We start from the raw sequence: 26,435 nt of genomic DNA, 5'->3' as shown, positions 1-26,435 counted from the left end.
GAGAAACCATCTTTGTCCGATCGGCTAAAACCATAATAGTCCCGGTTTGAATAGAAACCGGGACTAAAAATGATTTTTTTCCCGGTTTATAAGAGCAACGGGGACTATGTGATCTACCAACCGGGGCTAAAGATCGATCTTTAGTCCTGAATTCATAGTCTCGATTTGTTACCCAGGACTGTATATAGGGGGTTGCAAACCGGGACTATAAACGGCTTGTGCAGCAGTGTGTATAAAGTACTTCCTCTGTTTCATAATGTAAGTATGTTAATGAATCTAGAATATATATCTATATAGATTCATTTAATGAATATGAATATGAGAAATGCTAAAATAACTTACATTATGAAACGGATGAAGTATATACATACGCATATATGAGCAGGGAACAGAGAGGGCGCATCGTGCGTGGGGATCGAGCGGCGTGCACCCAAGGCGCCGATTAGCGCCCCCCATTGTTGCACCTGTTCCGCTCTCCCTGACCGAGGAGTCCAAAGGGGAAGGTCAGAAGGTGCTGCGGAATTATCTGGAACCCTCTGGTCGGTGGTTTGATTGGCACTTTTTTTTCTTTTTACAAGCTCACTCTTTTTCATCAGACGATTAAGTTTCATTCAACCTTTTATCCAGCGATGTATCCCACATTTTAAATATGAATGGTCCAATTTATGGTACCATAAATATACAAAGATAATATATACTAGAAATAAATAATTGATCAAAAGTGTATCACGGTATATTAGTAAGCAACTTGCTATCTGTCACTTGTCTCAAAAAATGTATATCCTCTCTTTAAATGTTTTTTCTTTTTCTTTTACATATATGCACGTATTTTTGGATGTCCCGGGACCACCCAACAGAAACGCCTATACTATTATCAGCTTCTGAATCCTACGGCAATTATCGTATGATGTTAGTTATGTTGGTCGCATATTGAAATTCACTTTTCACTAATGTAGATATATCAGTACATGCTTTATGTCCTTATTACTCCCTCTACCAAAAATACTTCCTCTATCCCAAGATTATCGATTCCTCACATACGAAGAACAGTATAATAATTGGGAGAGAACCAAAGTGTTTCTACTTAATATGAAAATAGTATTTGGTTGGTAGTTAACTAAGATGTATTAAACGATAAAACATATCGATTTATGAAACAGTGGTAATTAGTAAGATGCTAGAAATCAACTTATATTTGGACAAATTTTGCACTTCAGAAATCAGCTTATTTTTTGATGGAGGGAGTACATTCACTACAACAGAAAAGCACTTCGGTGCCGGTTGAAAACCCCCTTAGATGCTTGTTTTCCCAACCGGCACCCCACAGGCGGCACAGATGACTCCAGTCATTGGTGCTGGTTGTAGAACCGACACCTATTACACATATAGGTGCTGGATGAGAACCCCGCAGCCGGCACCTAAGAAGTTCCACGAGCTAAAAAATAATATGGCTCGATTCATCGAGCAGCTTCCCATCACCCAAATCCAAGAACACATTCATCATCATCCCATGTACCAAGAATCAAGAACAAATTTCTCACAATCCCATCACCATCCATCCCAAATCCAAGAACACATTCATCATCATCCATGTACCAAGAATCAGGAACAATTTTCTCACAATATCATCACCATGCATCCAACAAGAGACCGAAATTACAAAATCAAAAATCAACCAGGAAGAGAACGAGTACACCGTGGTGAATCCTCCCGCAAATGCTCTGACCGTCATCAAGCTGCCCGCCGCAGAGGATAGGCCACTCACCTCACCATCATCGTCAAGCACGCTAGCCGGACCTGGCCGTCTGCCACCCACTGCGCCCCTCCTTGGTGAGCCTGCCCTTCGCATCGTTGGGTGAGTTCGACCATCGCATCACCAGGAGAGGCCGTCCACTGCACCGTCCGTCACGCCGTCGTGGAGGGCTCACGCCAAGCCCACACCGTGGGGAGGCTACCCGAAGCTCCATCACCATGGGAGGCTGCCTGCCATGCCACTGTGAAGAGGAGTGGCGCCGCGATCCGGCCGGTCTCCCCCGGTGGGAAGGACGCCGCCGCCGGCGCTTGCGGGTGTGGAGCTAGCGTGCTCGACGATAAGGATAGGACGATGTCCTCGCAGTCCTCGCAAGGGGATAAGGACAGGTGCGAGTGGATAAGATGCGGTCGGCTTGGCCCGATTATTTCAGGTAAAAACCAGCATCTTTTTCTGACACCAGTAATAGGTGCCGGTTCTTTTTAAAAACCGGCACCTATTTGAGGATAAAGGTGCCGATTCTTTGGATTTTACGGCGTGGACGGACGCGTGGGTGGGCACGTGGGTGGGAAAGGAACTATAGTTGCCGGTTTTACCTACTCCGGCACTTATAGTGTTGACATCTATTTGATGTTATATAGTAGTGATTTTACACTATCATGGTCCCTTCAAGATGCAACTAAACGAAATTTTATATTGCAATAAGTCGAAAAAAATGTGGAAGTACTATTCGATACAATTAAATCTATGCATACCATTTTTGATATATTTTTATTGATTTCACTTTGACTCTTAAGTATTTTAAAAATAGTTGACGGTTAAAAGTTCTGAAAATTTGATCGGGTGTTATCCGAAACATCAAGTATTTACGATCAGAGGAAAATACATAGAATACAAAAGAAAACACTACCCAATTCAAGCTGGAGAACTGCAATTGAAACAATTCTGGTGCCTTTTAGAATTGACATGGAATCGTTGATTCCAGTTCCATGTGGCAGCTAGCTAGCTGCATCGGTGCAGCCAAACAACTTCATCATACATCCATTAATTTTGGATGCCGGAGTAAAACAACTAACACCAACATGACTAAAATTTTCTTGTCTCTTATAACGTTAATTATTTAGTTTTTCTTCAGCTGGATTCACTGACATATGCACATGGTTTCTTGTCACGTCACAAAGTATAATTCACGTGGTGGAATTCCTATTCCTAGTTCTGTTTAGTTCCTTAATTGCCATAGTTACATATAGCTTAATAGGCATATAGCAGATCAAAGGCGATAGTGAGAGGGGGATTGCTTTTCTTTTGTAGATTGGTACATAAAACTATTACATTATTATATAGGTGATATCTTTAGTACTGTTTATATAGTATTGATAACCGTTTCTTCCACCATTGCACATTTCCCTATTTACAAGTTAGGTTCCGTCTCCTGTAGCTAATCATCACTGTCCCCTTTGGCTCTGGCGTCACCATTCTCCAGCTTGTCTCAGGGAAAGGAGATACCATCTTGAGCTCAAAGTTCCTCAGCAAATGGCTCCATATCACCTTTATCTGTGTGTACGCGAAGGACTCACCTGCGCATGAATGCCTCCCGGCGCCAAAGGCCAGGAAGGAGAAGGGGCCAGCGGCCTTGTCTTCCCCCCTACCGCGTGCAAACCGTGAAGGGTCAAACACATGAGGGTCCTTGTAGACATTGGGCATGTGGTGGTTCACCAAGATCGTGCTCATCACCGTGTGCCCTCCTGGGATCGTGTACTCTTTACCTTCCTTTGTCTGCACGGTGAAGTGCTTGCGGGCTTGACGGAACATTGCCACTGCCGGTGGGTGCAGTCGGAGCGCCTCCTTGATGCAGCGGTGCAGAGTGGTCATCTCCTGCACGGTATCATAGTTGACGCGATCATGGTCATCGTCGGTTCTAGCGCGCGACGCCATCAGCCGGTCCTGCTCGGCGATGACGGCGACAAGGTGGTTTGGGTGGGAGAGCAGGTTGATGCCGGTCCAGGTGCTCACGCTGGAGCTCGAGTGTTTCCCCGCGAACACAAGCGCCACGAGTAGACCGACGACCTCCACATCCGTCAAGTCACGCTCGTCCTTGTACCTGCCGTCAATGAGGCGTTGCAGCACGTCGTCGCCGTTGTCGGCAGTGCCAGAGTTCCTGCGTGACCTAATCACCTCGGTGAATATCTCCCCGAGCCTTTGGCGCGCCCTGTCACGACGGCGGTGTGCCGGGGTTGGGAGGTAGGGGAGCATGGTGCTGATGAGGTGCAAGCCGTTGTCAAGATCACGGAAGAGCTCGTATACTTCGTCCACCATGCTCTCCCGCACCTCCCTTCCCAGCAGGCACCGACTCGCGATCAACATCAGTACCTGCTCCAACTCTTTCTTCAGATCAACCGTCCCTTGCTCTCCCCATCTCGAGAAGTAGTTCTACATTAGAAAACAGTCATCGAAAGATTAAAGAGAAGGAAATAATATAACATTTATACTAATAAAAAAAAGGAGTTGGATTCTTTGATACTTTCTTTGGTTCTATAATCCTTAATGTTTTGGACGTTGACACGGAGTTCAAAATATATCTTTGACTATGTGTTTCTAGTATAATTTATGCAATAAATCAATATTTTTTTTTTACTTTTAGTACAGTAATAAATCTATATATGTTGTTCTAGTGTCTTTAAACTAATTAGTTCAAAAGTTATTGATAGTCAACGTTATAAAAGTTTGACTTAAACCTTTCTCAAAACATCAAGAATTATGAAAGATGGTAAATCATTGTTGGATTTGCAACAGTAGAAAAGGAGGAAGATGGCAAATCATTGATGCTCCTGCTGCCCAAAGATATATCAAAATGCTGCTTAGTAAATGTTTTATCTCAAGCTGATTTTCCTTTGGAAGTGAGTTTCTTATGCCCCCTCCATTTACTTCGAATCATATCGCGCACACCTTCCTGATATTAGCCTATTTGTTATGCTCTTACTTCAATTTTCACTTTGTTTTGTAGCTGACATATGATTATTGGACTGGACACAGTTCATGCGTGCTCCCACCTTAAGTTTCAGGTTATTTCAAAGGTAGTTTTTTTTCTTTCACATATACATGTTCAGGGTGCTTTACTTACAACATGTTAATGCGACTCCTGTACTACCTTTTCACTTTACTTCACTTCTAAATAATAAAAAATGTTGATCTTGAAGCATTTTTAAATAGCTAAAGTGGGAGCTATATATATATATAGGATTACTTTTGTTCCATGGTCTTGGAGCAAGAAAAACAAGGTCTTGTTGTCAATTTAGGTAGTGCAGGTTTCCTTCTCCTTTACTAATATTGCTTGATGCATATTATTTCCTATGATTGTAATAATTTACATAATCCATTATTGCATATGTTTTATTCATAGGGATTTATTTTGCATGTCTGTATCATATTGTATTTACTTATTTAATGTCCCTCAACATAGATACCATGCTATTTGATGTATTCAAACTATGGACAATAAGAAGCAACGATATCGTGCTATTTAATTTATTCAAAGCTGAATTTGTTAGGATGGCGTATACAACCACACAAAAAAAATTGAAGTATATATAATCTATGTGTTTCTCCCATTTCAAGGGCCTACAAATGCTAAGATATGCTTCATTTATTTGGGTGTGGTTCGTATAATGGCAATATGCATGAGAGTAGATGCAAGTTTATCTTGATGAAGTGCTAAGAGAATAACATGTACCCATAACATTGGTTATTTTTATTTTTACAGTTACTTTGGAATATGCGTTTTATAAATTTTGGTTAAACAGATTGTTTTTGGTAGATAATAATTTTCAAATTTTCAATGCACTCCTATATGATTACTAGTAATAAAAAATATGCCCATTTTACGTTGGTAATAGTACCTCCACCACATAATATAAGATGCGGTCAAACTCAATATGGTCTCAAAAACTAATCATTGGCTTTTAATTTCTCATATGTACTGTAAGGTAAGGTTTGTACTAACAAAATTATAACCATATGAAAATAAATTTGAATGTCAATCCAATTAATAACATAATTATCAGAAAAAAATTTAATTCATATTAAAATGTTTTCAAGGTTAAATTTAAAATGCGTAAGCGTGTATGGTATGAAGCGGAGAACATGTTTCTTTTTTTTTTTTTGCGCTCTGAACTCTCATATATCCTGTAAAGGAAAAATGAACCGTTCTAAAACAAATGGCCTCATTTTTTCGCTTATGCTTATATTTATCAGCCAAAATTTTAATTTTCAACCTTAAATTTGAATATGATTTTGGGGGTTTTTTCATCGAAGTTTATTTTTTAGCCTTTGCTTTTAGATAACTAAGAACAGAACGTATATATAAAAGTTTCATGAACAAATTACCTTTTTATTTTTTTTTAAATATGTTGTTTGGCTTATTCCACCAATAAACCAAACGATGGGGCTGAAAGTCTCTGTTAAACTTACAAAACAAAGTTGAGGTACATGGCAATTGACTTAATTTGGAGTCACACGATGGCTAATTAGTTGAATGTAAAAAGTAAGTAAACAACCGCAAGGGATCGGATATGCAGAGATGAATATACCTGGACCTCCTCAGCCATGGCGCCTACCCTGGCCTCGATGCTCCGTGGCTTGAGGACGTCCCAGAAGAGGCGCATCTGCTCAGCACGAGTGTCCGGGTCGACGGCGTAGCCAACCTCGGGCCCAAACAAAGGCACGGTGAACCTGTAGATGCTACCCTGCCCCATCTCCGACTCCGGCGCCAGGTAGAAGTGGCTCGACACCTCCGGCCCGATCAGGAAGGTCACCTTGAAGAGGCCAAACGGGGCGATCGCCGTGAACACGCTCCCCAGCTTCGCCTGCTGCTCGCGGATCGCCTCCAGCGGCCCGTCCCTCGCCATGGCGCGCGCGAACCGTACGAGACCGGCTCCCCGCACAACCGGCGGCGCCGCCGCGGCCGGGCTGCTGATCTTTCTCTTCTGCAACGCGGTCAGTATGACCGCGGTGGTCAGCAGGAGAGCTACGGTGGCGGCGACCCACGACATGGCGCCTCTGGCGATTGTGCTACTTGTTACATGATCCATGCTTGTTGCCAGTCCACTTGAGTGACCAGAGTTTAATTAGCCTTGTGCACAAACGAGGAGATGAATTAATTTGTGATGTAATTTAAAGGGGGAGGGTGTGCTTTGTGTTGCATAGGATGGATAAAGGATAGACATTAATACACACATATATATGTGTGTGTTGTATATATATGTGTGTGTGAGAGAGAGAGAGAGAGATAGAGTAACGAAATGAGCTTACCTTGAACAGGAAGGCTTTCGATCATGACCAGAGGAAGTGCGAACTCACTTAAAAATGTGATAGGAGAGATACATTTATATAGAGAATGAGATTTTGGAAGAGGCCAACAGGCTAGAAAAGTAGCAGGAGTATGTATGCACGTGTACTCAGATGCATTAATTGGAGTTTAATACTATACGATCAATCTCAAATGATAATAATAATAATCTTAGAAAAATCTGTAACTTCGACCTGGCAACAATTAAAACTCGCATATCTTCCGTCATTGTCGTGTGCCATGTTCAGATAGATGAGTTTAACTAATATGATTTTTAGGATTAATGAGTCGAGACCCCTGCCACCTCTACACACATGGCCTTAAACACTAGCTTCATAGGAGTAGTTTTTACCATAGCTTCGTATTTTTTACTTAAAAAAAATAATCAGATCATTTTTACACTAGCCTGTATATTATAATTACACAAAAGATTCCACTAAAAATTATACTGTAATTACATTGTAAGTTTCAATATTTGTATTGTAACTTATATAACACAGAATGATATATAAGATAATTTGGATTAAAAGTAATTTTTTACTTACTGAAAAGAGTAGATAGGTAAGATATAACTATACTTATATATACGAGAGAGAGAGAGAGCAATCACACACACAGATATATTATGTTCATTGCTTCGCCCCACCAACTCCAGTTAGTTAGTGTCAATAGCTAAAAATAATGATGATGTGAGTGATTTCTTTGGTCTCTTCTTCTTAACATGGCAGCGGGAGCTTCTTGCAAAGAGAGACATGATACGAGAAAGTCAAGAAGAGAAACTAAAGAAAGCAATAGGCAGTGGGCAGAAAGATTTGTACTGGAACAGGACTAAACCAAGAGCAAACACTTCAAAGACCTGGAGACACTCGGTGGTGTTCCCATTATAAGACTCTTAAGGGTCTAAATAGGTTGTTTTCAATCTCATTTGTTATGGATGTGCTGAAATATGTGGAGAAGCAGGGCCCGTATATTGGCAAAAGACGTCAAGCCCGTGGGCTCATGGATTATCTTCAAGATTTTGATTTTGTGTTTCATTTGCACTTGATGTTGATGATCCTGGGGTATGCAAATGCTCTGTCACTTTGTTTACAAAGGAAAGATGGAGGTATATTGGAGGCCATGCTAGAGGTGAAATCAACTAAGGAAAAATTTCAGGCGATTAGAGATGATGGCTGGGAATCTTTATTGGAGAAAATGTATTCATTTTATGATGAGCATGGAATTCTTAGGCTAGATATGGAAGAGGAGTATATTGACCGTCATAAACCAAGGAAAAAGATAAATCACACTAATTACCAACAGTATAGATGGGACTGTTTGAACCCTGTTGTGGACTTGCTACTTATTGAGTTTAATGATCGCTTTACTGAAACAAATTCTAATTTGCTTACTTATATGGCTGCTTTCAATCCTAAGGATTCTTTTGCTGATTTCAAAATGAATAGCCTCATGCATGGAACTTGCTAAGCTTTATCCTGATGATTTTAGTTCAGTTCAATTGAAGGATCTTGCCCATGAACTTCAGTTATACATTGACAATGTACAATCCGATGAAAGATTTTCGAACTTGAAGACCATTACTGAACTTGCAAAATTGATTTTTTTAGAAGGGTATTTTTTACCCTGCCTCTATATCCAACCAGATATATACAGCATTTACAAATTAGGAACTTAGCCTATCAAACATGGAATTTAGTCCTCAAATAACCCAATCTAAATTTTGCTCCTATGGAGATTTGTACTCAGGACCTCGGGGTGCTACTCAGGTCACTGCAATCACTAGGCTACATGCCCTTTCACTTGCAAAATTGATGGTGGACAGAAAGAAACATCTTGCTTTTCCTTTGGTATATCATCTTTTGAAGCTTGTACTTGTTTTGCCTGTTGCCACCGCATCAGTTGAGAGATGCTTTTTAGCATTGTATTGGCAATGAGATCATGAATGAATGCATCATTTGCTTTGTTGACCCAGACTTTCTAGCCACAATCCCAAATTATATTGTCATGCACCTTTCAGAATATGGAAGATCATAAACGTAAAATGCTTCTATGAGAGGTAACAAACAGTGCAAAAATTATTTTTACTTCTTCTTAGTACTAATATTAAATATAGTTTAATTATCATGACATATTGTATTTATCTGTTTTCAGGTTACTCCATGTCTCCATGTTGAAGGATTGAAGCCATGTTCGAGTTTTTGTGTCAACTTTACAGCTTTTGAATCACAGTACTATGATTATCCCTGTTATGCTTAATTAATGATTGGATGCTTGGATTAACAAGCGAGTTATTGGTTCGCCTTCTTAACTTTGTTGATTATCCTTTCTTTATACGCTTTTCATATATATTAGTAGTTTAGTACAAGTCACTTCTTGGTAAGAGCTGGCTTTGCTGTGACACCATCAATCAAAAATCCTAGCTCCGCCCCGACCAAGAAGGTCACCTTGAACAGCCCCAACGGGGCGCTCGCCATGAACACGCTCCCCAGCTTCGCCAGCTGCTCGCGGATCACCTCTAGTGGCCCGTCCCTTGCCATGGCGCGCAAGAACCGTACAAGAGCGGTTCCCTGCACAATCGGCGGCGGCGCCACCGCGGCTGGGCAGGCTTCGCCACGCTTTCTCTTCTGCAGCGCTGTCCATATGACGACGGTGGTCAGCAGGAGAGCTACGGTGGTGAGCCACATGGTGTCACTGATGGTTGCTACTTGTTAGATGATCCATGCTTGCCAATCGACTTGAGTGACGAGAGTTAATTAGCTGTATGGACAAACGAGAGGAGATAAATCAGGTATAGGTTGAGGTAATTTTAGGGGACATTTTTTAATCAGATAAGTAATCGGATTGTAGATTAGATAAGTAATTGCGGAGAAAATTTTACAATAAGAAAAACAAAAAGACTTGCATGATCTAGTCAAAGAGATACTTAATTAGATTGCATACTTGTAGTTAATTAGGGGTGCTTCTCTATTTAGATTGAATAGTACGTATGCACTATTTAGATCGGCGTTGCTAAAATTATGTCGACATATTTCTAGGCCAAATACAGTCAGTTTGTCTGCCATCTGATCTTCTTCACGATTCATGCAAAGTGCATCTGATAATGATCGAACAACTTGCTCCTAAGTTGGCGACTCTTATTTTGCTTTGCATGACACGTGCTGGTCATCAACGAATGTAATTACTCTATTTGCACAGTAATTACACATGTGTAATTTAGGGACTTACATATGTAATTTTGGAACTTACATTGTAAATACACTAAAATTACATATATAATTTAGATACTTACATATGTAATTTTGAAACTTACATTGTAAATACACTAAAATTACATATGTAATTTAGGGACTTACAATATAAATACAACGACTATTTTTTGTTGAAAAATATGGCGCCATAAATATAGCTACTCCTATTTAGATTTTGTCAATTAAAACTGTGTATGTCAATATGCATGTATTTCGCTTCCAAGTTTAGATGTGGATAATGTGTATGATCAACTTCATTTTCACTCTCGACCTGCGTTAATGCTCAGTGAACGTGAATATGACTCCGAATTTCTTTTCAAAAAGTATGACTCTGAATTTTGTGAACGTGTGCAATGCTGATAAGCATAGGAGCTGGATTTTTTCCATAATCCAACAACCCAGGTGGTTTTCACGACATAAGTCATAACCACCTGCCAAAATGGTTTTCATGGGCGGTTTCCTCTACAAATCCGCCTATATAAACATATTTGGCATGCAGAAACTTAAAATATCCGCCTATGTAAATGTATTTTCACAGATGATATTATCGTGCGACTGTACAATTATTTCTACAAGCCTTCAGCTAGAGCCGAGGTGGGTCAAGAAACGCCTGTTAAAATGGTATATTAGCCACCTGAGAAAATGTTGTCTGGCAATGTGGGGTGAAATAACATTTTCTTTAATTTTCAAATGATTATTCAAACATTTGTATATGGGTTTAGTACAAAGGATCAGAGTTTGATGTACACGGATCAAACAAGCATGCTATACATTGGCAAGGAATGTTTTGCAAAAGTTGTTGCGGAGCAGAAAGAGTTAAAAGCAGTTCCGTAACACAATACCAATCCGTGGTTACTTAATTTTAAGGGATTTCATGTGTTGAACCGGTAGTGATACTAACAACCAACAGTGACATAGTAGAGTATCATTCTTGGCAGCACCAGTGATAGCTCAAAATGTGATAGTGATGCTGGAAATGAACCAACTGGAATGCTTACTTCTGTAGTGGTGAGACATCCAACAGATGATGAGTACAACAAGGCCATTGCTTTATCATAATATAGTAATTTCAATTTGATTTCATTATTCCTGGACAGATTCAGAAAATTATGGAATTTTAGAATTAAAATGAACTAGCTAAATGCCCGTGCTTTGCTTCGGATAAAAGTTACCCTGTTTTCGCTATAGGGAATATTCATCTTAATCTAATTTTCATGTGGCTATCCATTTAGATTTGACATTTTTTAGTATTAAGAAGTTCAAGAGTAACTTGTAAAATTTATGAAAGGAGTAGGTGGGGTGGCAGATTCCTGCTACCATCATCACCTTCTTTTTAAGGACTATAGATTATGAAAGATTGAAAAATTAAACTGGGATATAAAAATTACTTGACTTTTCCAATTAACTAGCTAGCACAACTATTTCCTATAAAAAGTTCATTTTATAAGTCTGAATTGGTACCACTACTATACGTTGGGCGATCTAACAAAATTGCAATGACATGTTTTTGAACGAAAATGATTCAAAGTTGTATGCAGATCATCTAGAGGGAAACATATGGGATTCATACTGGTCGTTGCTACAAAATGAGGACGATGAAGAAAAATTCTTAGCTCATGCAATTACCAATTAGCTTGGTTAGCGATGTCGATCACCCTGGTTGTGACAGATCAAAGTAGACAGGGTTTTCTTTTCATTGATATCGTCACGATAAAGGTAATTGTGGATTGGATACGGAGAATCAAGCCTGAATAGTAGACAATGAATTAATTATTTCTGCTTTTGATATCCTCACAGTACTATGAGAAGAAAGAAATACACTTGTACATTGCATTAATTGTATAGTCTGGAACATAACACCCTTATTGCAGTTGCTATCTTTAGTACTGTGTATAAATGATTGAGAGTACACTGTGTAGATGGCTGGCCTTTAATTTGCTTCTACTATTGGCTCTGTTACGGTTCATTTCTATAAAATAAAAATGATAGATTAAGTAGCAATCAAAATGGCAGTTGTACTGTTGTGATGACGATCATGGAAATATTTTCTACACATGAATGGAGATTTTGTATTATGATTTTGTGCTAGTTGCATTGATATCTCATAGATTTGTATTACAATGTTTATTATTTCATTCTATTTTTGCTCATCATTTCACAAATTAAGTTACAATTTTGTAATAATTTGAACAACTCAATAGCTTCTAAAGTGCGATAGCCGTCTTTACTATCCACTCCATGTGTGCCACAGTACTGCATGTAGTTACATGTTCTTCTAGTGCAAGCATCATATACCAGAAAATGATGCAGTTGGTATAATAGAAGGTGACCAACATCAGATTTGTAAAACAATATTTACCAAATTACGCCCAACATCAAAGCACTAGTTCTATACATAAGTAAATTCATTTGAGAAAAAGATGATGGACAATCTCTTATTGTTAAACAAACAACACAGTTTGCTGCTTTTCTATTTCCGTTTTGCAAGGTTATCTTTTGTTGGTAGAGAAAAGTTAATTTTACTCTCCGAACTAATTCAATAGATCACTTAACCCCTGGATTATTTTTTAACTCATTTTACCCCTTAAACTCCTTATTTTTTAACTCATTTTGAGAAAAAGAGAAATAGTGTTTAGGCCGGGAGTGAACTGAATCATTTTCAATAGCTCCGGATGTAAATTTAGCTAAAAAATTGTTTAGGGGTTTAAGTGATCAGGTGGAATTGTTTCGGGGGATGAGGGCGAGCAAAATGGTGTTTTTTTCTTGTTATAATATGACTCTCTTTTTAAGAAATTACATGAAGACCTCCAAGTGGGGTCTTATATTTCCAAATCCTCTTATTAAGGGAATGACATACTCCATAATTCAAAAGAGAATCATATATGGAGTGAACAAAGAAAATAATATTACCTTGAAAGCCCTATATATCTAAAAGAGTGATCATTGTCCATTGATATTTGATAGATACACGTTTGATAGGCTAGCCACCAATTCAACCCATAAATCTGTTTTCATATATGCCCATCATTTGCTAATTGAATTGAATTTAATACATAAATGTAATGAAAACAAATATGTATTGTCAAACCGAATTGCAATTCAAACCTGTTTTTTCAACCTGTTGCAATACCAAAGATGCAACCATCTAACTTAACTCCAAATTTATCAATCACCTTTGAAGCTACGAATACTGAAAAAAAAATCGATCGAATTGGCGTATCAGAGAACATCTCATGTTCTACAGCTTCTGCTCATTGGTTGAGGGTTACGACTAACAGGCGAAGAAGGAAGCAAGCTGGTTCATCAAGCCTACCGTACCATTGCGCCCTAATAACTAACAGTAAGCTATCTTACCAATATACAAGCATTGCTGGCTACGAATTAGATAATTATTTTTGGAGATATATATATATATAATTAGAAATATTTATATTTTAAGACAAAGGGAGTAGCTTCTTTCCTCAGGTCAGTGCTTACAAACTGTATTGTAGGTGCTGATGCTAATCAAGATAGCTAGTTAGGCTGGTGGGGTACCTCTGGTTCAGTTTGGGGCTGCGCCTTTTCAAGCCCCTGGCAAATTACACAAGGGCAGGGTCGGAAGGTCATATCTAGTGATGATAACAAATAGAATGAGATGAATTCAAGCATAAAGGACAGCGCTTTGCGAAGTACTCCCTCCATCCTTAAATATAGGAGATTACGTTATTCTCCATCCTTAAATATAGGAGATTACGTTATTTTAGGAAGAATTAAGAAAGTGGAAGCGGGTCAAATCATAGTAAAAAATGGTGATTGAGAAAATAAATAAGTAAAAAAAAGTAAAGGTTGGAGAAATAAACTATAGTACATAAGTTGTTATATGGATTTAAACTAGTACATGAGTTGATGGATGAAAGATAAAATATTGTCTAGGGATCCAAAATCCCTTATATATATATATATATTTGGATAAAGAATTATGACAATGTCACTTATATATTTGGACAGAGGGAGTATTTAGTAGTAGTTTGGCTGAGAAAGATTTTATATTGAAATACGTGTTCACTCGTCAGTGGAGACATTAATGTAGATGATCACACATAGCTCCTCATGAGATTAAGCTATACACCTTCAAATCTACCACATGCAGATGTGGTTCTCCTGATTAATGCTCTATTTGGCTGCACTTCCTTAATTGTAGATATTCAGCCTAGCACCCTAGCTAGCAATGTCATCCAAGCTCACCCTGTACCTGTATATGTACATGTGTATAAATTAAGTTATCCTTTTTGTGTCATATATCTACTAGTAATATGCCCGTGCTAAACGCTACGGTGTAATTCTATTTGTCTTTAATAATTTTTAAAATTTTCATGTTAGCAAAAAATATTACTATATGAACGGTACTTTAATAATTTTTAAAATTTTCATGTTAGCAAAAAATATTACTATATGAACGGTACGTTTTAGCTTTAATTCAATTTATGTCGTGCATCAAATATATTTAACATAAAGTATAATAATATGATATGCCAATTCATGCACATATATAATGCATATATATGTTCCCCCATGTCATAATGCATATAATAATATGATATTAATAAGCATCTCCTTCTTACATTGAAGCTTAGTAGAAGTTGTACTTCCAGCTCTTGCATCTATGATTATCGAAAAACCAGCAGACAAGGTATATGAATATATGCGATGGGAGTATGTAGAGATCACAAAGAAAGTCCAAAATATATACATGTCACAACACCTGAAGAAATATTAGCTGTCTCGAAATGGGGCGCGTTCTTCAAACGCCGATCCATTTGGATCCATTCCTATCCGATAAAACATCAATCTACCTTAGTCCACAACAAACATATAATGTGATTTACAAACAAATCACATAACATTTCATCTAATCGAAAATTGCTAGTTGGATATCATGTCACATTTATTTCATTTAGGTACTTCAGCAATATTGTATTACCTAACAATAAAAATCATTTGTATAAAACAAATTTAAGAGTACAATATATCTACATAAAAAATAAATTGTGCATCACACTGATTTCGTGTAGGTAGTAATATAAATTTTAGGGCCCCGCAATGTTATATGGTTGGGAGTTAATGAAAAGTGCATATGCAAGGGAGAAATATCTATAAATGGATCAGCACTACAGAGTTGAATGGATCGAAGAACCCACGTCATGTATGTACTGCCTAAATGAGCTATCTCATCTATCGAAATACAGAGTTCATTAAGGCATTTCACATATCTCATCTATCGAAATAGAGAGTTCATTAAGGCATTTCACATGGCTGACTATTTAGCCAGACTCTCATCTCTGTCAATTCTCAGAGTACCCGCTATCTTCACGATTGGTTTGATTCCTTATGAGTAAGCTTCCTGTTCACTGAAAGTACCTGAGCTGTAAATAGCAAATGTGAAATTCACTGAAAGCACCTTAATATTATCAACAATATACATGTTGTTACAAGCATTTCTCTTAGCAATTCAGTGTACCAACTGTAGTTCACATCCTTGTTCATTTTGTTATATCAAACAAATTAAGTAGGTGCGATAAGGATGCTGGTAACAAGTAGAAGATTTATTGATGCAACCAAAATTTAACATTGATACAGTCATGGGTAATGTCAGTAAAATTCAAATGGGGAAGCAATCTACAGGAATTCCCAATGATTCAGTATACTTAATAAATGTTTGAACTTAAACTGTCTTATCAGCAGTTCAGTGTACGCATGTTTTTCTAGCTGTTCAGTCTATAGGGATACCAGCAGTTCAGCATAAGCATGTTTTATTTCCAAATGATTCAACTAAATATTGTGCCTATTTACATTCTGAACTTTAAACTGAGTTATATACAAAATCTAAAATATAAATCATGTGCTGAATCTGAAATAAGTAACACCATCTTATTTTTAGTAAATATCTCCATTATTAGAAGCTTTAATTAGTTGCTATAGGATATGTAGTGGTCATTGATATATTAACAGCTTGTAAATTTGTCTGAATTTATATTGATTGCAAAGCAAGAAATTTGTGAACGAAAAAGGAAGTTAACGCTATTTTATAAATTCAGATAAATGACCAATTTGACATGTTCAGAGTAACAGTTTGCTCTAGTTTGATACACTTCATTGGAAAAAAAAAGATCCAATGATCATGAAGACAATAACCAATTTAAAATCTTACTGCTTGCACATAATTTTACAAGGAAAATAAGAGCAATTCTATATTATCAGGAAATGGATTGAATACCAATGGCATTAATATGACACATAAACTGTTGCAAGCTTCAGTTATGATGTCAGTAATAGAAGGAATGAACCTTCAGGATCAGGGCTTTCAGGATGAGCGAGGAAAAACACCGTTTAGGAAACCTTGTTCATGCACTCCTTAATCTGCACGATCAACAAGTTGCATTTTTTTCTAAGACTTCAGTCCAATTGAGGATAGATCAAGAAGAGGAAGGAGCTCGCATTGTACCAGGGCAGAGAGGACTGCCGACGCTGATCTTGTAGGACTGACTGTGGCGCTCGGAATCATTTGTAATCCTATGCAAATTAATAAGCTGCGTGGATGTAGTTCTTGTAATTTATTTGGAGAATCAGTTTAATTTAATCACAGACATATTGTGAAATTACACGTTTTTTGGATGCCCTATAGCAAATTTTGCTATCTAGAATAGAAACTGAATGACTGAGACGTGAATCCTAACAGCCCACACAACTCCCTTGTTACGAAGTATTCGGCACATGACATCAGCACAAAGAGAAATCTGCTTGTATGTCCAAGGTACTGTAGGTTCAAAGAAAGAAATTCTTCACTGGATGGCTACAATTTAACCCTTTGCATGGTGCAGTAGAAATGTTTATAGACCATTTAGCGAAGATTGATCCATGCAGGAGACATTTGCACTATTTGTAAGGGGTAATCATGATGGAAGGAAATTACCTTTACCAAACAGAAATTTAGTAGAATCAGCCAAAAATCTCCTTGATTGTGCAGTAAACAATAGCAATTGGCATGGTGTCCGGTCAGCTTTGCTTCGACAATCTAAACTTTTTTTTCCTACATATTAAATAATTTGATATCAAAGGTTAAGTCAGTTTGCGAGATATAAGTTTTTTTTTTTAAAAAAAGAAGTGTATCATCACTTCAGAGACAACTGTGATAGTTAATCTACATACAAAATTAAGTTTCAGGGACACAGAACTGAGTATGAATGCTTAGCACTTCGATCAGACTCCACAACACACTATACACACTTATGTTGACAGAATTGCATCTCCTATAGGATATGCAGAAAAAACAGAGGAATGAATGTATACCACCTGCAGATTGGTGTATTCTCACATGATCCTACAGGTAAATCACAGGAGGCCTCTCATCTGCATGACAGAAGAGATAGATTGCTTTTAGTAAGTAAACTGAATAATAATTTTTTTAACACCACAAATTGCAAAATACAAGATTGGTCCAATCACTTGGATGGTCAACAAATGAGAAAACTGCATGCCAGATGGATACCTTGTTGATCTAACCACAATATAGAGCACTCAAGAATTCTAGAACGCTCAAGACGTGCTCGATGAAATGTGTATGTGCTGCCAACCAGAGCTAGCAACTACTACTTAATTCTAGGTCGTCGGCGACGCGGGCGCGGGTGTTCCAGAGGTGGCACGGAGGAGATTGGTGGGGTGGCCCTCGCTGGCGACGCGGATGGGAGAGATCGGCGCGGGCGGAGCAGATTGGTGAGGGAGTACCGACGGTGGCACGGAGGAGATCGGCGAGGCGGCCGTCACTGCCGACGCGGACGGGAGAGATCGGCACGAGCGGAGCAAATCGGTGGAGAGATCGGCTCGGGCGAAGGAGATCGGAGGACGACGACCCTGGCAACTCCGGGCGATGGTGATGTAGCGGCGCGGAGGCGGGCGCCCGGCAAAGATCGGGGGCGGCGCGAGGAGAGGGGTGGGGCTGCGCGATGTGTAGATGGGAGGGCGGCGTGATGTGGAATTTTTTTTATTTATAATTTTTTTTATTAAAAGTTTTAAAAAATAATTTTCTATTTTGAAAATTGACGGAAGTAGTCGCCTACCGCCCTCTGGGAAGGCGATTTTTAAAAATCGCCCTCCCAGAGGGCGGCGAAAATGACGTGGCAGACGGCCGTTCGCTCTCGGGCGACGGCCGTCAACGAAATTTGCAGGCGGCCCCCTTGCCGCCCTCCGCGAGGGCGATTTTGTACTGTGCGGGGGGCCGCCTGCAAATGGGCGGCGAGGGGGGCATGGAATTTTGCAGGCGGCCCCCTTACCGCCCTCGGCGAGGGCGATTTTGTACTGTGCGGGGGGCCGCCTGCAAATGGGCGGCGAGGGGGCATGGAATTTTGCAGGCGGCCCCCTTGCCGCCCTCCGCAAGGGCGATTTTGTACTGTGCTCTATATTTTTGTATAAATATCAATAGTTATCAAATCTTTTTATATTGAAAACTATACAAGATTAAAATCTCCAAGACTGGTAAAATACAATTTTATTATTTTTTAGGGCATATTTGGATTGTTACCGTACAAATATTTTATTAATTTTTAGGGCATATTTGGATTGTTAGTGCCAAATTTTTCTTCACGACCAAATATTTGGTAAGGTAAAATTGCATTTGATCATATTTGGTTTGCTGCCAAAATGTAAAATTGTAGTGAAGAATGTTCTACATAATCTCAAATCTAGATTACGTATTACCAATGAATAGGCTTCCATTTTCGTGTGTTGTGTGCTAGTGGGAAAGAAGATATGAAGAGGTTGCCTTCAGATTGTCAATTATATAGCGTCGTTTTCACTGCAATATATGTGAACTCAATGAGATACATTATTCATTAGATGTGACAAGACGATCACGCGTGGGCGTGATTCACTTTATGTAAACAGGCAGCGCCGAAAGTTGATAGTGATAACTTGAGCTGCCGCTTTTCATGTGTGCTGTTGTGGACTGTGCGCGCTACTGGATCTGACACTACCGTGCAGTGCCGAAAGTGTGTTGTCGTGAGCATAAGTTGTTCTAGCACCATATGAATGAAAAGAACTATGTAGACGAGACAAACACAAGTAGTACTGCAGTAGTAATAGCAAAAGTAGTACTGCTTTACAAGTTTGTAAGCCAAAAGAAACGGTCACATAAGGACTGAAGAGGTAGAACACTACTGACGAGGCCTCTTACCCCTGTCCCTCCTACCCTGCGCCCTAATGTGCCCGTGGGAGTACGTGAGTCGGTCCGGGGGTACGGCACGGCCAACCCGTCCTGCCTGTACAGGTGTGACCTCTGGCTGCTCCTGAGTGTGTGCCTCTGGAGCTCCTCCAAGCTGAGAGGAGCCTAGTACGTCGTGGTGGTCTGCACCGTGCAAGTCGTCGTCGTAGAACTGGCTAGTAGGACCAGTCCTACCGGCGTGAGACGAAGAGGCCCCAGTACCGAAGATCCCGGCTGCAAATCCTGCTGGACAAGGACCATCAGTTTCGTACAGGTATTTAACAGTATTAATAAAAAGTAAAGTACCGTGTGGGCGAGGGATCGACGCTCCGTGAGAGGAAGAGCTGGCGAACGCGCCCGAAGAGGTGGCGAACGCCCCTGCGGAGCTCGTGGAAGCGCCAGTCGTGCCTGCGAACGCGCTCGAAGGCAGACGAGGTCCTGCGATGAGGAAACGTGTAGTTAAAACATGGTGACATAATCATGCAAAAGCTGAAACAAAAATGAACTAATATCTGGGCTGAACTGTACCGTGCGAAACCGGTGCTGTAGGTCGCACTGATCCGAAGCTAGGGGCGCTCGAAGGCAAACGAGGTCCTGCGAGGATGGATCATCAAGTTACGACGGGGTGATGTTTTCGTACAAAAACAGAAACAAAACTTAAGAAACCTCTGGGCTGAGCAGTACCGTGCGAAATAGGTGCCGTAGGTCGAGGTCCTGCTCCGACGGTAGGCGCGCGAGGCCGTGGTTGTACCGGACCAGCTGGAGGTACGACGTCCACGGCGCTGCGACAGGAGAAGACGCGCATGACCGCACGCATCTTCTCCTGCATCCGGTCGAAGGTCACCCTCTGCTCAACGTCAGTCAAGTGCAAACCTCTGTTCAACCTCACTTGGACTGCGGTGATATCGGCACTGATATCCCGTGCGGCATCAGCCTATGCAAGATGGAAATAACAAATTCAGTAGTTGTCCTATATTATGCAAGATAAATGAAATAATTTTAAGAAGTAATACAAATTGGATGTACCGCCACGAAGTAGTCTCGGTCACGGTGCGTGGGATACGCGTCCGTGACAGCGGCAACGTGCGGCTCTGGGGCGTCTGGAGTGAAGGTCACACGCGCACGAGTGCGAGGAAGGTACCAACGAAGGTAGTCACGGTAGTTCTCCTCCGTGTGTGGGAAGAGCTCGTTGATCACCTCCTCTGTAGCTAACACCTAGTCGTCAACGTACTGCTGTACACGTGGAGCCCAAAGTGCGCCTGCTAGCTGTCCCGGTCGAGTCAACCTGTGAAGAGAGGTAAATTATATGGCTCGATGAAGTAATTATCATAAAAATTTAGAAATGAACAATCCGAACTCACGAGTGGTCGGCAGGGAGGACGGTCGGCTGCACGTTGCCCGGAAACACCTGCCTAAGTCCGAACTGTCTCATCACACGCTGCGGGCAGTGAGGCTCAACGAAAATGTCGAACACCATCGGCAGGATGGTGAGCCAGTAAGCCTGGTCGCGTGTGCACAAGGACGAAAGTCCTAGCGGTGCTCTCGCAGCGACGGCCTCTTCTGTGTACGGCTCCCAGATGACGTCGCTCGGCTGGAGACGGTCAAACTCGAACACGAAGTCCGGGTAACCACGTCTCACCTGGACGTGAGCGTAACGACGCTGCAATAAACATGATCGGAATTAGACATGTTATGTGAAGAAAAAAAAAAGACGACTGATAAACTTATAACGCAGCGAAGTTGCACTAACCCCACGTCGACACCAGTAAGTCCCCATCGTGGGACCGTCCTCTGGCCACTGCGCGCTGGGACCAACCCCATAGGGTGCGCTGTCCACCACTGGTCGACCTATGGCAAACCTCTCGGCTGCCCAAAGCTGAAGCAACATAGGGCAGCCAGCGATGATCGCTCCCGCGTCAGTCTTCGTGCACGCCTCACAGAGGGCACGGTACGTGGCTGCTAGCATGGCAGAACCCCAGCTCCACTGCGGCACGTCCTGTGGCTGAGCATCCGCGATGGACCGTGCGTAGTGGACCAGCCGGAAGTCCACAGCGTGCCCGTGGGTGCTAGTGAACATCACCCACCCGAACAACCACAACAGGTACGCCTCAAGGGAGCGTCGGACCGAGTAATCATCAGCGTCAGGGTGTAGAAGGTCCGCCTACAATTAAGAATGAAATGTTAGTACAAAACACTCATTCGGTCGCAAATAAGCACGTATGATAATAACAACTTATTTACTTACAGTGAACTGGAGCAACCAAGCCTTGCTAGGCCCGACTGTAGAGTACGGAGGAAGGGTGGTGGTCGGTCCTAGGTGTGGAAGGCGCATCACCTGCTCGAAGCGCGCAGTGATATCCTCCTTCCACCCAAAAACACCGTCCACGGGACCAACTGCTGCTCCCGCCAGCGGTAGCCCGAGCAGGTACGACACGTCCTGCAGTGTCGGAGCCATCTCCCCACAGGGAAGGTGGAACGTGTGCGTCTCAGGTCTCCAGCGGTCTACAAGAGCGGCAAGGAGTGACCGATCTGCATCCCACCGCTTCGCTGGGTCACGGTCGTCCGCCGCCGCCTCAACAAGCCTACAAAGTGGTAGAAGGCCTGCCGCACGCAACCTGTATAGAGCAAACTTCAAACATAAGTACAACACAAAGCAAAGTTGAGTTGAAATGTGAACATACGCGTACCAAGGAACGTGACGGGGGTCGACACGCAACCACTCGCGCGACGTGCGTGGACGGAAGGTGCCGAGCTGTGCACCCTCGACTGCTGACAGGAACGAGCGGTGGTTCCTGTCAATCCCACGGTTCAACAGCGCCGGTGTGTCGTACGCCATACCTGCATCAAATAGGTTGATCAGAAACATATAAATAATTAGTTCAACATAAGTAATAAATGTTGAACTAAGCGAATTACTAACACATATTAAACAAGAGTACAAACAAACAAAAGTGTTTACTCCGAACACTCATCACGATAACATTATGATACAACACCGAATAATTCGCAATACTACTAGTACAACAATAGTCGGAGGTACTCATTACAACAACATTGAATTGAAATTACACGATAGAAGTATTTAGTCCGAACACTCATTACATCACAACAGCATTTTATTTCCTAAATCGAAAGCATTGTTACACCATGGAATCGCCTGCTGCGCGACGACGCCTTGGCCTTGCGCGCCTGCTTGTTGTTCCTTCACCAGGTGGTCGCCTACCATCACTTGCCTGTCCAAATGGACTAGCATCTGCGCCGCTTGGAACTTCTGCATTCTTCGGGCATTTCTTGTAAGTATGGCCGCGCAGATCACACTTGCTGCAGCGTAAAGTCCTCCCACCTGCTTCTGACTCATCCATATCATTTCTGATGCGTCTAGTTTGGCGTCGACCCTTTTTCACCCTTAACTTAGATGGATCTGGAATATAAAAAACTTGGGCACTCAGCGTTGTGTAAGATCCTGAGATCCCGAACCCATATATCTCCTCACTCCATATATGAAAGATTGCTTCTTTCCTGAAATAATTTGAGACGTACACATTGGGAGATATGCCACAATCACCGGCAGCAGCAAGAACGTGTGAGCAAGGAAGGTGATGAAGCTTCGGCTTCATACAACTGCAGGTACATCCACCATCCGCCTTCAAGACACATTCCTGCACGGCTTGCTTGCGATAGATACCACGCCTGCTCCTATCAACACACATTATTTCATACCGATGCACTTGTGTGCCTTGAGCAACAACTCGATGTCTCCGTGCCTTTTTGATTTTATCTTCCATGTACTTTGTCACTACGTTGCCAAACACTATGTTGTCATCGGCCATGGACGGACCAATTTTCTTGTATCGATCCCTAAAGTACGCTTGCGTGCCGTGAAGGATGAATTCAACAATAGCAACCAATGGAAGTACCCGAACTCCTCGCATTACCCAGTTGTACACCTCTGCCAAATTGGTTGTCATTATGCCATACCGAGATCCATCGGTGTCGAACAATAGAGACCACTTCTCCTTAGGCTCATTCTCAATCCACTGAGTGAAATTTCTGATGGACGACCCTGACCTCCTTCTCATTGTTGGTGGGTCATCATGTAATGCACCAAGAGGTATGGGAGGCTCGTCACCTTCAACTAGTGGACTGCGAGATTGCTCATCTGTTTGCTTCGTTGTCAACTCATCCAACTTGTCCCACAACTCATTAAATTTCTTCTCTTGGTTCTGTGCACAGAGCCTCTTAAAGAGCTCCATAAGATGCTTGTTCTTGAATTGCTTGTAGAAATTTGCACCCATGTGACGCATGCACCACCGACTCCGAACATCAGGCCACTTAGCTGGAAGTCCCTTCTCATCCCAACCGTTCTGCAAGTAGTCAATAGCCCGCAACATACCCGCATGACGATCATGTATAAGGCAAACGTTGGGCCTCATACGCACCACTGCAATGTGCACTCTCTCTAGGAACCAGTACCAGCTTTCAGTGTTCTCACTCTCTACAAATGCAAAAGCCATAGGTAGAACCTGGTTGTTCCCATCACACCCAATTGCTGTCAATATCTGACCTCGGTATTTACCTGTCATAAAAGTTCCATCTATGCATAGAACAGGTCGATAATGCACAAAAGCATTGATGCAAGCACCCAATGAGAAAAAGGCTCTTTGCAGCACACTCTTTGTTCGATCATCAACCGATGTAAATGTATGTAGGTCATAGTACGTATTATTATTCCTCTGGGCAATGGTGGCTAACAAACGAGGCAAATTATCATAAGAAGCTTCAAATGTGCCATACCTCATCTCAATGATCTTTTGTTTGGCTCTCCAGGCCTTTGCATAGCTTATGGTGTACTTGAATTTGTTCTCGATGTGCCTAATAATTGATTTTGGTTCAAAGCCAATGTTACCAACAACACTGCTGTACATCTCACTTGCCACAAAAGCTGAAGTGATGTTTCGGTGATACTTCTCCACCCCTTGTAAGTAGCACTTGTGCTCGGTCACAATGCTAACTTTCCAATAATCATTCCATTTACCCTTATATGCATGGACACGCCACGGACAATCTTCCTTCATGCACCTCACTTCATACACATAATTTGTTGACTTGACCACCCTAAACTCTCTCTGCAAGGAAACTGCCCAATGCTTCACCGCCTCCTTCATCTCATCCTTATGAGCATATCTTGCACCCTCAATTACCTCGTTCTCCTTATACTCCCAGGGTACATGATCACCCTCTGATATAACAAGTCCAGAGAAGTCCTCATTTGCCCAATCAGTGGCCATTACATCACCTTCCTCATCGGATGATGCGTCGTCGTCCACTTCCTCATTATCCGAATCTTCCCTCTCCATTTCATCAACAATTATACCGACTCTCTCCCCCTCATCCGCCATGCCCATAGCCTGCTCCTCCCTTGGTTGATTTTCCTCATTTTGCATCGATGGTCCAACAACATCCCCTGCATTGATAGGACCCTCTACATCTTCGGTTTGCATTGAAACATTTATATCTTTCTCTTGTACCGACACAAATATAACGAGGGGCCATGACCGTTCAAAAGCCATTTCCACATACCGTCTCCAAGCATCAGTGCTGTCCATCGGCATTAGTTCCCAAAAATAACCTTCTGTTGCACGACTCACTACAACTGACACTGACATTGTGTAGACTTCTTGGTCTATTCTAAATCCTCTCAACAACCAACTATAAATTGACTGAAATGTTCTCTCCGCAGGCCTATCGATGCCCTTAGATGTCATTACAAAATCTGACAGATCAACACCATCTGGACCAAATCTAATATTTCCTTCACCGTGAACTATCTGAAATGTGACCTTACTTGACATTGTGCCTGATGAAAACAATAACTGCGTTAACCTCGCATTTCTGTACTACGCCCTAAGTTACATTCTCTACAATATTGTTCTCTAAATTTCTAAAATTACGTTACATTCTCCAGATCAAACTAAACTACATCTTACAATTAACACTACTGTCTATGTCTCAATTCATACTATTATATTCTATGCTCTGGATCTACACATATGTGCTGTGTGCTACAGATGTGCTAAAATATATGGAACTAAAACTAAAACGCAACATATATACTCAAACATAACATATTAGTACAAATGCACAAAAGATGTATGGGAGCATACCTGTGATGAATTGAGCGAACCAGCAGGGCTTCGCCGCTCCCCTTCTGCTGCCCTCCCCTCTCTCTCTTTTGTTTTTTTTGGATTTTTAGTGAATATAATGAAATTTCACAGAGGAGGGACTGGGCTTTATAGGGGGAGAGGCAAAAATCGCCCTCCCCCAGGGCGGCAAGGGGGCCGCCTGCAAAATTCCATGCCCCCTCGCCGCCCATTTGCAGGCGGCCCCCCCACAGTACAAAATCGCCCTAGCGGAGGGCGGCAAGGGGGCCGCCTGCAAAATTCCATGCCCCCCTCGCCGCCCATTTGCAGGCGGCCCCCCCCACAGTACAAAATCGCCCTAGCTGAGGGCGGCAAGGGGGCCGCCTGCAAAATTCCATGCCCCCCCTCGCCGCCAATTTGCAGGCGGCCCCCCGCACAGTATAAAATCGCCCTAGCGGAGGGCGGCAAGGGGGCCGCCTGCAAATTTCGTTGACGGCCGTCGCCCGAGAGCGAACGGCCGTCTGCCACGTCATTTTCGCCGCCCTCTGAGAGGGCGATTTTTAAAAATCGCCCTCCCAGAGGGCGGTAGGCGACTCCTTCCGTCAATTTTCAAAATGGAAAATTATTTTTGTAAAACTTTTAATAAAAAAAATTATAAATAAAAAAAATTCGCGTGATGTGCGGGCGTGACTGCTGGTGGTGGACCGTGGCCCGTGGGCAT

At 41.7% G+C, this 26,435-nt stretch overlaps 2 protein-coding genes and 4 long non-coding RNA genes across 7 annotated transcripts; all 6 read right to left on the bottom strand.

Moving 5' to 3' along the window:
- Window positions 1-3,033: 3,033 nt before the first annotated feature.
- On the bottom strand, window positions 3,034-7,111 carry LOC107275872 (obtusifoliol 14-alpha demethylase). Its single transcript, XM_015790774.3, has 3 exons — window positions 7,058-7,111; window positions 6,337-6,878; window positions 3,034-4,180 (listed from the first exon to the last, which is right to left on the bottom strand). The coding sequence occupies exons 2-3, from the start codon at window positions 6,835-6,837 to the stop codon at window positions 3,158-3,160; spliced, it is 1,524 nt and encodes a 507-aa protein (XP_015646260.1). The 5' UTR covers window positions 6,838-6,878; window positions 7,058-7,111; the 3' UTR covers window positions 3,034-3,157.
- A 7,237-nt stretch (window positions 7,112-14,348) lies between these two features.
- On the bottom strand, window positions 14,349-15,088 carry LOC136357298 (uncharacterized). The gene is made up of 2 exons (XR_010742525.1): window positions 14,944-15,088; window positions 14,349-14,573 (listed from the first exon to the last, which is right to left on the bottom strand). It is a non-coding gene; the product is annotated as an uncharacterized lncRNA (long non-coding RNA).
- A 295-nt stretch (window positions 15,089-15,383) lies between these two features.
- On the bottom strand, window positions 15,384-18,296 carry LOC9267576 (uncharacterized). Of its 2 annotated transcripts, none has more exons than XR_010742523.1 (6): window positions 17,868-18,296; window positions 17,672-17,728; window positions 17,292-17,408; window positions 16,824-17,135; window positions 16,596-16,738; window positions 15,384-15,744 (listed from the first exon to the last, which is right to left on the bottom strand). It is a non-coding gene; the product is annotated as an uncharacterized lncRNA (long non-coding RNA). The 2 variants fall into 2 exon arrangements; XR_010742524.1 differs by having other exon boundaries at window positions 16,824-16,908.
- A 1,127-nt stretch (window positions 18,297-19,423) lies between these two features.
- Window positions 19,424-19,971, bottom strand: LOC136357487 (uncharacterized). The gene is made up of 2 exons (XR_010742795.1): window positions 19,881-19,971; window positions 19,424-19,817 (listed from the first exon to the last, which is right to left on the bottom strand). It is a non-coding gene; the product is annotated as an uncharacterized lncRNA (long non-coding RNA).
- Window positions 19,972-20,094: 123 nt separating this feature from the next.
- Window positions 20,095-21,217, bottom strand: LOC136357380 (uncharacterized). The gene is made up of 4 exons (XR_010742716.1): window positions 20,936-21,217; window positions 20,601-20,859; window positions 20,259-20,508; window positions 20,095-20,168 (listed from the first exon to the last, which is right to left on the bottom strand). It is a non-coding gene; the product is annotated as an uncharacterized lncRNA (long non-coding RNA).
- A 205-nt stretch (window positions 21,218-21,422) lies between these two features.
- Window positions 21,423-25,927, bottom strand: LOC136357425 (uncharacterized). Its single transcript, XM_066312680.1, has 3 exons — window positions 25,739-25,927; window positions 24,197-25,431; window positions 21,423-21,440 (listed from the first exon to the last, which is right to left on the bottom strand). Exons 2-3 carry the CDS (start codon window positions 25,424-25,426, stop codon window positions 21,423-21,425), a joined length of 1,248 nt encoding a protein of 415 aa, XP_066168777.1. The 5' UTR covers window positions 25,427-25,431; window positions 25,739-25,927.
- Window positions 25,928-26,435: the final 508 nt, after the last annotated feature.

Source organism: Oryza sativa, chromosome 7 (assembly GCF_034140825.1).
Source record: "Oryza sativa Japonica Group chromosome 7, ASM3414082v1".
Classification (NCBI taxonomy): domain Eukaryota; kingdom Viridiplantae; phylum Streptophyta; class Magnoliopsida; order Poales; family Poaceae; genus Oryza; species Oryza sativa.
Note: the sequence above shows the minus strand (reverse complement) of the source record. Positions and strands in the feature narration are given on the sequence as shown.